The sequence below is a fragment of the Elephas maximus genome, chromosome 16 (assembly GCF_024166365.1).
Source record: "Elephas maximus indicus isolate mEleMax1 chromosome 16, mEleMax1 primary haplotype, whole genome shotgun sequence".
Taxonomy (NCBI): Eukaryota; Metazoa; Chordata; class Mammalia; order Proboscidea; family Elephantidae; genus Elephas; species Elephas maximus.
Genome location: NC_064834.1, coordinates 66,116,747 through 66,130,007, shown reverse-complemented (window position 1 = coordinate 66,130,007; position 13,261 = coordinate 66,116,747). Strand labels below are relative to the sequence as shown.

The 13,261-nt window shown below is 33.9% G+C and overlaps 1 protein-coding gene across 8 annotated transcripts in view; it reads right to left on the bottom strand.

Annotated features, from left to right (window-relative positions):
• ATRNL1 (attractin like 1) overlaps positions 1 to 13,261 on the bottom strand; it is a 685,371-nt gene that overhangs the window by 547,696 nt on the left and 124,414 nt on the right. For all 8 annotated transcript variants that reach the window (XR_007513388.1, XR_007513389.1, XM_049854677.1 and 5 more), the window contains 3 exons: positions 3,514 to 3,598; positions 1,798 to 2,006; positions 655 to 773 (listed from right to left, as the gene is read on the bottom strand). Coding sequence is in view for 6 of the 8 variants with exons in the window: in XM_049854677.1 (XP_049710634.1) it covers positions 655 to 773; positions 1,798 to 2,006; positions 3,514 to 3,598 (413 nt within the window). In the remaining 2 variants the exon portion in view is untranslated. The remainder of the gene's footprint in view (positions 1 to 654; positions 774 to 1,797; positions 2,007 to 3,513; positions 3,599 to 13,261) is intronic.

Genomic DNA, 13,261 nt, shown 5'->3' with positions numbered 1-13,261 from the left:
TCTCCAGTTGAGAACTACTGATCTAAAGACTGATAAAAAGGCAACCGCCACTCTTAAATCCTCATAATAAATTTACACACAAAGTATATAAACTAAATACTGGCCCACACCACTATTAAGGCATGTCTTACAAAGAATTCCGTAGAGATGATTTCAGTACTTACCTATATAATCTTATTTCCATCAGCACAGAAGATAACATTTATAATCTTTTTTTTTTAATCAGTTTTCAAAGAATTTTCCCAGTATCATCCATGAAAAGAAATAAAGGTTACTGGATCCTAACTGGAATCTACACTGAAAAATTTGAGCAACAAAGCTACATGGTCTGAAATTACAATGTACCAAGAAGTGACTGATTCCCTACATATTTTCTAATGTCTTGATGTGTAAACTGCTATTTTGTCCAGTGTTATTAAATGATAGGAACCCTGGTAGTGCAATGGTTAAGAGATTGGCTGTTAACCAAAAAGTGGGCAGTTTAAATCCACCAGTCACTCCTTGGAAACCCTACGAGGCAGTTCTATATTGTCCTATAGGGTTGCTATGAGTTGGATTCGAGTCATCGGCAATGCAGTTTTTTTATTAAAAGATATGCTAATGAATATAAAACAGCAATGTTAACTACATCACCATTTACCCACAAACACTAACCATACTGCAGTTACTGTTTGCTGAAATGCACTTCTTGTCATCGCACCACTGGCACCCATTTGTATTGGCTGTACAGCTGGCACAATCTGCGTATCTATAACATCTGTCATCAGAAGCAGCTGTAATACAAATGGGACACAACACATCAGCAGGAATACGAGAATGTCACACTTCTTAATTTACGTATTTATAACATCTGCTTAAGAATCACTAAGGCATTTTTTAACAACATTTATGACCTTAAATACAAAAATAAGTTTCCCGATATGAAATTAACTTTGTAGCTTAATTGTGTTTCGGGGTTGTAGATACTTCCTACCACAATCTATCTTAATTACTCATTCCACCAGGATTCCGCAGCCATTTAAAATTCACATATTGTGAAATGGGCAAAAGTGCTTATTGGTATTTTATTGAACATATTACTAAACACCTAAAAGAAAATATCATAAAGACACTTGTTTACAAATTCATTCTTCATAAAGATATTTAGAGACACCTGAGTTAATATAGATTAGTAAATCTATAAAATACATTTGTTAATTATAGCATCAAAAATGAGTAAAATCCCCCACTCATTTAAAGAAAATTGATTTTTTAATCCTAATCATTCATAAATAAATAAATATTTACTGCTAACTTTTCAGAAGTCTGATTTATTTATTCAACATTTTTATAAGCAGTATGAAACTAGAACATTGGTCATCAAATTCTAGAAATACTTTTAATTTTATAGTCTGGCTTGGCAATAATTCAGGAAGAAAAAAATACTAACAAATGCAGAATAAATCACTTCATTTTATTTTATTTCTTAGAAGCACAAATTTCTTAGAAATGACGTATTTGAAAGCATTTTTTACTTATAAAGGAAAATAATTCATTCATATATATGTATATACAAGACTCCTATAAAAATATTTTATACATTATATATATTTCAAAAAACTAAAAATAGCTAATAAAATATTAACTTATTAATTGCTGTTAAGTTCAAACATAAGATTTAGTAATTACAGATTTGAATTTTTAATTTCTGAAAGCTACTCAGATAATTCTCATAAGCAAAATGAATCTTTTCCACCTCTAACAAAGTACACAATTTTTGCTGACAAAGAGGGAGAAAAAAAAAAAAAAGAACCTTACATGTTTTAGGAGGGCACTTTGCTCTAAGAATATTATTAGTATTCCCAGTTTCCCAAGATTCACAGTGATTTTTATTCCAAATACATTTTATCCCCGGGCCAGCATTTTTACAAAATTCTTCATCTCTGAAAGCCTTGCAATTTGGAGGCTTGTAGACAAGGATATCATTAAGGAGTACACTAGAAAATCCCCCAAATATATACATGGACCTATTAAAAATAAAACAAGAATCTTAAAAATATATATTTATTAAAAGTCTAATGTACTAGTTTTTAAAAATTAACATAAATTTAAACACATATTTTATATTATTTTTAAATACTTATGTCAGCACTCTTCTTTCAAAATCGTATCTCTAACATACAATATATGAAGGCAACAAGTGAGCTATTATAAGATTTCTTGAAGATTTTCCAGATAAAACGTGAAATATTATTACATAGGTCTTAGTATATTAAGAAAATATTAAGTCTTCAAAACATGTTTATCAGTAAGACAAGAAAGGAGAAGGAACAAAGATTAGATACAGCATTCTTTTGATCAGGAAAATAACCACTATTTTAACAAGGTGGGAGACAATTTTTTATAAAATAGATAATAGCTATACATGGGTAATAAAATACACTCTAGAAATGCTGTCTTCAATTATACTTTATGAATACAGATACAGAAAGAAGTTTGGCATGTCCTCAAAACCACATTTTTTTTAATTTCTGGAAATATTAATATAATAAATAGGAAGGATGAGAAAAAGCTTCAAGAATATCTTTTATATTTTAAAAAGCAAGCAGCAGAATTTTTCCATAGAGAAGCCTATTATTATCATCTTGAAAGCCAAATGGTATCAGTTACATAGTTTCTTTGTTATTAATTTCTAGCTGTTTTTAGTATCAAGTCATTATGTGGTAATACTGGGGAAATTTTACATAATTAGCATAAGGCAGCAATAAAATGAACTTTTAAAGATGGCATTATAAATTACAAAGTTTAAACTACTAAATGAGCTAGTGTATTGTTTACTGCCACTTGAATCCAAATTATAAAAATCACATTAGCTTAAAGGAGGAAGGTAACTTAATGATGATCCAGTTCAAATCTCCAATAGATATGAGGATTCTAAAATCCAGAAATGTAAAGTGACTTGTTAAAACCACATGTTTAGTTAATGACAGAGCTAAAATGAGAATCTAATTCTTTTCACTTTCCCCATTCTCCTTGGTAAAAATATGGGGCTATCCTCTCTATCATTTCACTTCGATCTTTTTTAAGGAAAAGTCATTCCTTAACTAGTCTCTGAAAAAAGGAAAGAAGGCAGGATGATTTCAAAAGAGTATCTGAAGTTTTATCTCAGCACCTTTCCTTTGACTACTCAGTACTCTCTTTTCCCTTGGCCCATGTTGTTGTCATATGCCATCAAGTCAATTCCAACTCAGAGGACCGTACAGGACAGAGTAGAGCTGGCCCATAGGGTTTCTAAGGCTGTGTTCTTTACAGAAGCAGACTGTCACATCTTTCTCCCATCCTTGGCCCTTAAACGTATTTAAATAAAAATGAATGAAGGGTGTGGTTAATGAACCAAAATTTAGCCCACAGTAGGGCTACACAGAATTCCACTCCATTAAGTACAAACAACAATTTTAAAAAGGATAACAGAACATGTGGCTAGTATGACTAAAACCCCTAACCCTCCAAAAATGGCAAATACGCTTCCTTTACCCATTAATGACAACTGCAGAGTGTCCAAATCTGTTGACATCTCTATGAAGATTTGGTTTGGGTAATATTTTCCATTCATCACAAGCTAGAAAAAGGAAAACAGAAAACAAAAAAAAAGAGGAATTAAGATGAATACTATAAAATATTCATTGGCCAAATTAAAGATACAATACTTAAAAATCAAGAAACAAAAAATTTGGTCTCTTGCTAATTTTCTGTGATCTACAATTTAGTATCATTACTCAATTAGCAATAGTCCTTAAATAAAGATAACTTCTGCCTAAAATTCTCACAAATAATTTTACGTGTCTGAGAATAAAGGGAATGAAAGAAATGAAATTAGATGTACTTTATGTTAGAAGATAATTTCAATGACATATCATTTTTATTAAATAAATCCAGGTTTCTATAGTAAAATTCAAGAACACTAATACTGAATCAATTAGAAAGTTAAATCACTAAATGAAATTTTACACGTACAAATAAAAAAGTAAATGGATTACATAATATTCACTCAAAGAATGCCTGAAAACAGAACCATCAGATAAAACATTTAAATCTTTAACAATATATTTCAAAAGCATAGTTTTCACATTACAGATGAGAAGGATTTCAGTTGCAAAAAAACTAGATAAAAAAATTAAAGCAAATAATTCATGAGCTATATACAGACTATGGAAAGTAAAATGGTTACGAAAAGTGTATACCATTCCAATGTAACCTAAAATAGACACATACACTAACACAGATTTAGAGATTTTAAATAACTTAGCATTCAAGGAGTAGGGACATTTAAAGGACGGTGTTTTAGATTCCGTCAGCTTAGATATATATAAACAAAGGCAGGCTTGGTATTTAATAAAAGTATATCATGTAAGAAACTTTTTAAAAACAAATTTAGTTATTTTTAGGTTTTTTTTTTTTATAGATGCCCTTACAGAAGAAAGTAATCTAAAGTATAGTTAGTTATAAAAGTTAAAATTTTAATGAATTACTTGTTTTCCTATTTAATAAATTATGTCTATAACACTAATAATAAAATAATAAATTGGTTTTCCTTCAATATTCTTACTAGTGAAGAGAAAAGGAATTACAAACAACAAAACTGCAGTTTAGAAAATGAAGCTGTAAGACTGAGAGCTATATAAGGACATCTTGAGTTATATTTCCCAACGTGTATTCCAAGAACACAAATTCCCCAAACTGGTGTATTCTTAGTTTGTATTATCTCTGTCTTTAGTTCACAAAGTATATTTTTATATTAAAAATCTCAAAACAGATGGTACAAAGGTACAGAAGCCCCTTAATTTTACTTAACACAGTGTTTTCCCAATGCTTTTTTTTTTTTTCTCCATAGGAAGCATTTTCCCATAACATCCATCAACATCCCAAAGAGTCAGTGCTCTGAAGATCACAGTTTGAGAAATGCTATCACAGAAGCTTATACGTGAAGATTAAGTCTCACATTTTACATGCAGGAGTTCATTTAAGAAATGTGCACTATATGTACATACTATCATAAAACTTGCAAAGTCCTTCCATCTACATAATTCTAAATGGTTATCTAAAAGAATTCATTAAAGTTGTTTAAGTATTTCCCTATATTAGAAATGAATAATTATACCTCAAAAAAGTTAAGTGATTTGCCTAAGGTCTATTCAACTATATCTGTTTTTCCTTAATTTATGTTTATGGATGTTTGATATTATAAAGGTATACTGATAGGATTCTGAAAGATTGTTCTCATTTGGGCAGGGGGTGGCCCTGTCATGGGCACAGGCTTTGTAAAAGAATGAGATGTAAATGTAAAAGACAGCTTAATGAGTTAAGGCAGATAAATCTCAATCCTTCCACTCATTCCAAACCTAAACACACACACACATACACACCCCATGTAGGCACTGATTTATAAGCTGTTGACTATGTGTTCCAACAACAACAATGCAGACAACTGAAGATGCTTCAAGAAAATTAAACAGAAAAGAAAGTGAGTCAAAGGATAGAGTAGGAGTTCCAGAAAACAGTTTATTATAAAAATCTCCAAAGAGAAAGTACCTTCAAGGTCATTTTGGGACATCTGAAGTTAGAAAAGAGAACGACCCAACAATCTGAGTCTACCTAAGGCTAAGTTATATAAAAAAAAAAAAGTATGTATTTATACAACCAAGCAGAAGAAAGGAAGGAAAGTGGGTTTTCTAGACAAGAATTGTAGAAAACGTTCAGAAAACCATCTAAGGAGTAAGATAAAGGATCTGAGAGACTAAAGACCAGCATTAACTAAAACTTGGGCTTTTTGAAGATTTCTTCCAACTCTATAAGCCAACATCTTTTGGAGGAGAGATGAAATTTTTTCAACACACAGAATACTCTGAAGAAAAGTTTTAAAACACCTACGTACCACTACCCAGCTTTGTCAAAATCCAATGTTTTGCCATGCTTATGCTGTTTTTTTGTTTGTTTGTTTAAGAAATAAAATATTACAGATATGGGAAGTTCCCTGCATACTCCCTCCCCAATTCCAGTTTATTTCTGCCTTCTTTAGAAGCAACCACTATCCCATATTTACTTAGACATGATACTTACAACATATACATAATATTTTGTAGGTTGTAAAACTTTATATTGATATAAATGATAACATACCATATGTAGCCTTCTGCAAATTTGTTTTTTTCATTTAACCCTTGAAATTTACATATACATGTGGCAGTACGTGTTCATTTTAACCATGTTATAATATTTTATGACTATTTTATGACTATACCAACACATATTTATCCACTAAACTGTTAATGGTCATTTGACCTTTTTTTAATATTTTTGAATTTACTGTTGAAGTTTTTTGCCCATTTTTCTATTTGATTTTTATCTTTTTTTATGGTTTAAAGAATTGTTTATTATATATTATGAATACCAATCTTTTGTTGGTTATATGCATTACCACATCCTCTCCCATGCTATACCTTGTCTTTCACTTTAGTCTGTGAAGACTTATTTTACAGAAAGGTTATGTCTTAACTTGGTCAGATGTACTATTTTCCTTATGATTTGTGCTTTTTACTGCCTGACCCAAGATTTAAAAGACAATCTCTTTGATTTTCTTCTAAAGGTTTTACAGTTTGGCTTTTACTATTTTGGTCTTCAGTCCATTTGGAATTAATTTTTGCATATATTGTTGGGATCTAATTTAATTATTTTCCATATAGATAATCACTTCTCCCAGAACCGTATTTGAAATTTTATCCTTTTTGATATAAACATTAGCGTCATGAAAGTGAAAAAAATAATAATAATAAATCAAAGTACACAAGTCCCAGCAGAACAGAAACATCATAAAATCTGTTGCCATTGGGCCAATTTTGATTCATAGTGACCCTACGGTAATAAAAATTTAATTACACACGAGAGCAATTAATTCAGATAAACAATAATAGAACATAGTTCTGCTTCTAGAAGTTCTCTGCCTTTTCAACATATGTGGTGGTAGAAGAGGAAGGCTTTATTATTATCCCCAAGGCATCTCCTTCAATTATACTAAATGTTTTAAAGAATTACATACAATATTTGTGGTAGCCAGTGGTGCTGTTCAGCAAATATTCCACTTCTCTTTTCTTTAGGCACAAGGTGAAATTATACTTCCACATCTTCGGGAAGCTGGGAGTGGCCATGTGACTTGCTTTGGCCAATGAAATGAAGGAGCTGAAACATCCCCTTTATTTTGGGATGCAATTGTTTAATTGTTAATGAAAGGTAAGGCAATACTCTATTACTCCTTCCACAGGTAATTGTGGAAGACCATGTCCTGGATCCCTGAGTGATGACAATGGGCAAATGTGCCCTGCCAACCAACACTGGATGTGTATCATGAGTGATAAACTTATATTAACACTAATACTTTAAAATTTGAGGAATTGTGGTGGACATGATATGTGCTCTCAGATCATCATTCCAAGAAGGATTTGTTGTCTGAGTTCCTGGGAGTGCTGTCGAATAGTTGTCAGCTACAAGCTCCTTCAGGAATTGCCTCATCAGCAGAGATCACTTCCCTCAAGGTCACATGCTTCCAAGAATGACCCACATGCAATAACTGACCAACACAGGGACATAAAGGCCTGGCCATGTCAGTCCAACATGGGACTACTCTGAGAGCATCCACCATATAAGATGCTTTAAAAAAAAAAACAAGAAATATATGTCTCAGACAGCTGACCTTAGCCAGTCTCTACCACAGGCCTCCTCAGTGGTAGCACAATGGGCACATAAACAAAGTGGCCATGATGGCAGATATGGAGGCTATTCAGAAGTCCAACAGCATGTACTCCTTCATAACAAAGTGGATGTAACTACTGCTGCCACCAAATGTCCAACTTGACAGCAAGAGACCAGTGATGAGACCCTGATATGACCATTCCTCAAAAGACCAACTGGACGCTTGGTGGCAAGTTGACTACATTGGATCCCTTCAACCCTGGAAGGACCAACAATTCATTACATCCAGAACAGAAAGATACTCCAAGAATAGGTTTTCTTTTCCTGCCCATAGCATTCTAAATATGGGTCTTCTTTTCTTGCCTATAATATGTTTTAACCAGCACCACTATCTGAGGAATTACAGAATGTTTGAGCAATTAGCAAGGGATCTCACATAATCAGAAGAACTACTTTACAGCAAAGGAGGTGAAGGAATAGGCCCATTAACATGGGATCTGCTAGGTCCCATACCACAATACCTGATAGAACTTTGGACAGGCACAGTAGAAGCACCAGAATGAAGGAAAATTTTTGTTCTTCTATTTTTTTTTCCTGAATTCTTCTATTGCTTTGTCTGTAGAAGAATTCAGGAAAATAATACAAGAACAAAACATCAAAACAAATATACAATTAGAAATCACACATAGACAGCAATTAGAAATTCAAAAGATAACAAAATTTCAGAAATGAACAACTCAATAGAACCTTCCAGGAGCAAATTTGAAACAATAGAAGATGGAATCAGCAAGGCTGAAGACAAATTCATGGATGCCATTTTGCTTGAGGAAAAATCAGAGAAAAGAATGAAGAAAAGTGACAAAAACATAGGAATTATGTAGGACACAATCAAGAGCAAAAAAAATCTGCATGTGATCTGAGTTCCAAAACAGGAGGAAAAAATGGAAAACACAGAGAAGATTGAAGACTTGCTGGCAGAAAACTTCCCAAATGTTAGGAAAGAAGAAAAGTGGACCATCCAAGATGCTCAGTGAACACCATATAGGATAGACCCCAAAAGAAAGTCACCAAGACATACCATAGTCACACTTGCCAACCAAAGACAAAAAAAGGAATTCTGAGAGCAGCTTGAGAAAACAAAAAGTCACATACAAAGGGGAAACGATAAGACTAAACTCTGATTACTCATCAGAAACTATGTAGCAAGAAGGCAATGGCATGACATATATAAAACCTTGAAAGAAAAAAAACCTCCAACCAAGAATAATATATCCTGCAAAACTCTCTCTCAAATATGATGGCAAAATTAGGACATTTCCAGATAAACAGAAATTAATGGAATTAGTAAAAACCAAACCAAACTTACAAAAAATATTAAAGGGGATCTTTTGGCTAGAGAACCAACAACATCAGACAACAACCAAAGTCTAGGACACAGGACGGCACATCAGCCAGATACCAAACTAAGTAAAGAACTCTCAATAATAAAATGAAGCTAAACACTTAAAACACGGAAACAGAGACATCAATCTGTAAATGATGAGAATGTCAAAACAATAAAAAGGGGAATAAACAGTGTCAGTATGTTGTTGTTTTGTTGTTAGGTGCTATCAAGTTGGTTCCAACTCATAGTGACCCTATGTACAACAGAACAAAACACTGCACTCTCCTGTGTCATCCTCATAATCATTGTTATGCTTGGGTCCATTGTTGCAGCCACTGTGTCATCCATCTCATTGAGGGTCTTCCTCTTTTTCATTGACCCTCTACTTTACCAAGCATGATGTCCTTCTCTAGGAACTGATCCCTTCTGATAACATGTCCAAAGTATGTGAGGCACAGTCTCACCATTCTTGCTTCTAAGGAGCCCTGGAGTCGCAGTGGTTAAGTTCTTGGCTGCTAACCAAAAGGGTAGCAGTTTGAATCCACCAGCTGCTCCTTGGAAACCCTATGGGGCAGTTCTACTCTATGAGTTGGAATCAACAAGATGGCAGTGATAGTGTAAGTATAGAACTTTCAAACGGAGAGGAAGTCAAGGTGATATCAAGTAATAAAAGACTGATTCAAACTCAGGAAGAAAAGAGTAAATTTCAAGGTAACCACAAAGAAAGTTAACAAACCTACTTATCAGCATAAGAAAGAAGAAAAACATAGTCTCAGTAAACACAAAGTCTATAAATAACAAAAGAAATGAAAAGAGAATCCACAAACAAAAGAAACTCAGCAAGGAAAGTAAAAGCAACAAAGAAAACGTGAGCACCACAAAAAAAAGCACAATATGACAGCAATAAATTCATACCTATCAATAAACACACTGAACGTAAATGGCTTAAAGAGTCAGAGAGTGGCAGAATGAATAAAAAACATGACCCATCAATATGATGTCTAAAAGAGACACATCTTAGACACAAAGACATAAATATATTAAAAAATCAAAGGATAGGAAAAATATATCAAGCAAACAGTAACCAAAAAAGGTCAGGAGTGGCATTACTAATCTCAGATAAAAGAGACTTTAAGACAAAATCCACCTAAAAGACAAGTAAGGACAATGATTAAAGGGACGATCCACCAAGAAGGCATAACTTTAATAAATACCTACGTACCCAACGACAGAACTCCAAAATACATAAAACAAACTCTAACAGCACCAAAAAGAGAAATAGACAGCTCCACAATAATAGTAGGAGACTTCAACGCACCACTCTTGGTAAAGGTCCGAACATCTAGAAAGAAACTTAACAAAGATACAGAAGAGCTAAAGGCCAAAATCAACTAACTTGACCTTAGAGATATATATAGAACAGTCCACCCAACAGCAGCAAAGCATACATTCTTTTCCAAAGCACATGGAACATTCTCTAGAATAGACCACATTTTAGGCCACAAAGCTACCCTCAATAAAATCCAAAATGCTGAAATAACACAAGACATTCTTTCTTACCATATCATAAAGTAGAAATCAGTAACAGAAAGAACAAGGAAAAAAATCAAATACATAGAAACTGAATGACACCTTGCTTAAAAACAACTGATTAATAGAAGAAATCAAAGAGGGGAATCAAAAAATTCCTAGAATCAAATGAGAAAGAAACGACCTCTGGGACACAGCAAACCCAAACCCAGTGCCATCGAGTCGATTCCGACTCATAGCAACCCTACAGGACACAGTAGAACTGTCCCATAGAGTTTCCAAGTAGCGCCTGGCGGATTCAAACTGCCGACCCTTTGGTTAGCAGCCATAGCACTTAACCACTACGCCACCAGGGCTTCTGGGACATAGCAAAGGCAGTGCTTAAACATCAATTTGTACCAATAAACACACGTATCAAAAAAGAAGAATGGGCCAAAATCAAAACGTTAGCCCTACAACTAGAACAAATAGGAAGAGACTGGCAAAAGAAGCTACAGTCACCAGAAGAAAGGAAATAATAAAAATTAGAGCAGAAATAAATGAAATACAGGACAGAAAAACAATAGAAAGAATCAGTAAGACCAAAACTTGGTTCTTTGAAAAGATTAACAAAATTGACAAACAACTGGCAAAACTGACAGAAGAAAAACACCAGATGAAGCAAATACCCCAAATAAGAAATGAGATGGGGGACATTACAACATACCCAATTGCAATAAAAAAGATCACAACAGAATACTATGAAACGTACTCTAACAAATTTAAGAACCTAGAGGAAACAGACACATTTACAGAAACACACTATCTATCTAAACAAACACAAACTGAGATAGAAAATCTGAACAGACCCATAATAAGAGAAGAGAGTGAAGGGGCAATTAAAAAAAAAAAAAAAACTCCCAACAACAAAAAAGCCCTGGCTCAGACAGCTTCAATAGAGAATTCTACCAAACATTCAGAGAAGAGCTCACACCAGTACTACTCAAACTATTTCAGAGCATAGAAAAGAAATATTCCTGAATTCATTCTATGAAGCCAGCATAACCCTGATACCAAAGCCAGGCAAAGACAACACACAAAAAAGAAAATTACAGACCATTATCTCTCAGGAATATAGATGCAAAAATCCTTTACCAAAATTCTTGCCAGTAGATCTCAGCAAACCAAAAACCAAACCAAACCCAGTGCCATCGAGTTGATTCCAACTCATAGCGACCCTAAAGGACAGAGTAGAACTGCCCGATACAGTTTCCAAGGAGCGCCTGGCGGATCCGAATTGCCAACCCTTTGGTTAGCAGCCATAGCACTTAACCACTATGCCACCAGATCTCAGCATCATATCAAAAAATAATAATAATAATACACCACTACCAATGATGGTTCAACATTAGAAAATCAATCAACGTAATTTGCCACACAGAGAGAATGCAGGATACACCTTAAATGAAATACCTTTAAATGGTGCTATGTTTCCAATAGAAAGAACACACAGGTCCAGGAACCAAGGGGTCAAAGCCGCTCCTAGTTAAAGTCCTGGTCCCCAAAGGAGAAATACTTCAGACCGGGGACATAGTAATGGCCTGGATGTTTCATCCTAATGACAGACAACTCTTGAGTGGTCATTTCCACTCCACAGTTCCCCATGGAGTTGGCTAAGACTGTTAAGTTTACATCACAGCTTGACTTATTCCTGTACACAAACCTGCTTCCTCCTCCTCCCTTCCACAGATGTTGGCCCTGAACACTAAACTCTGTCTCAGGGTTTGCTTCCCAGAGAACCCAAACTGTGACAGTGTTTGTCATTGCAGTATAACCTAACCTACCCTGACTGGTACAATCAATGTGAATTTTCCTCTGCAGTCTCTTAAAAGAGCAGGCAAATTGTTTTCACTCAAAATTGTTAGAAGGAATATAATTTAACCTGGAAGCTTATGAAAAGCTAATTTAAGCTAAGAAACTTTTGCAACTATAGATACAGTAATTCATGCTTACTGATATTATTTGCCCACCTGCAAGGTCTTTTCTATAGAATGGAAAGAGAAAAAAGATAAGAGCAGTTATTTCAAATAGGGTTTCCACTTATCTCTTCCAGCTTTTGCAATAACTACTGAACAGAATGTTGAGCTAGATAAATTCTGCTACTCAGTTTTCACATTCTTGATCAGGTTACTCTGTAAAACACAGATTGGTTTCCCTGTAAGATGCAGAAGTTATCAAATGCCGTAAAGCTCAATACTGAATTAATATAATTTGTTTACATGTAGGCTCTATTCTCATGCTTACATTATAAAGTCTCTTACATTATTAATACGTATTACTGAAATCTATAATTACATTTCTTGCCAAAAAGAAAATATATTTCGAGAGCACTCAGGCCATTATCACTTTATAAATAGTTCAAGGCTAGACAAATTAAAGCAAATTTCATGTGGATATTGGCATCATGAAAATTGACAGAAGCACCATTCCATACCAAAAGAAGAGCTCAGGAGAATAAAAGCTAAAGTAAAAGATGCTCCCTGGAACAGAGATTTAAAAAAAAAAAAAAAAAAAACCTGTGCTTCAAAGTACTAAACATTAACTTACAAACTGCACACTCACACACACAAGATCAAAAAGTTAGAG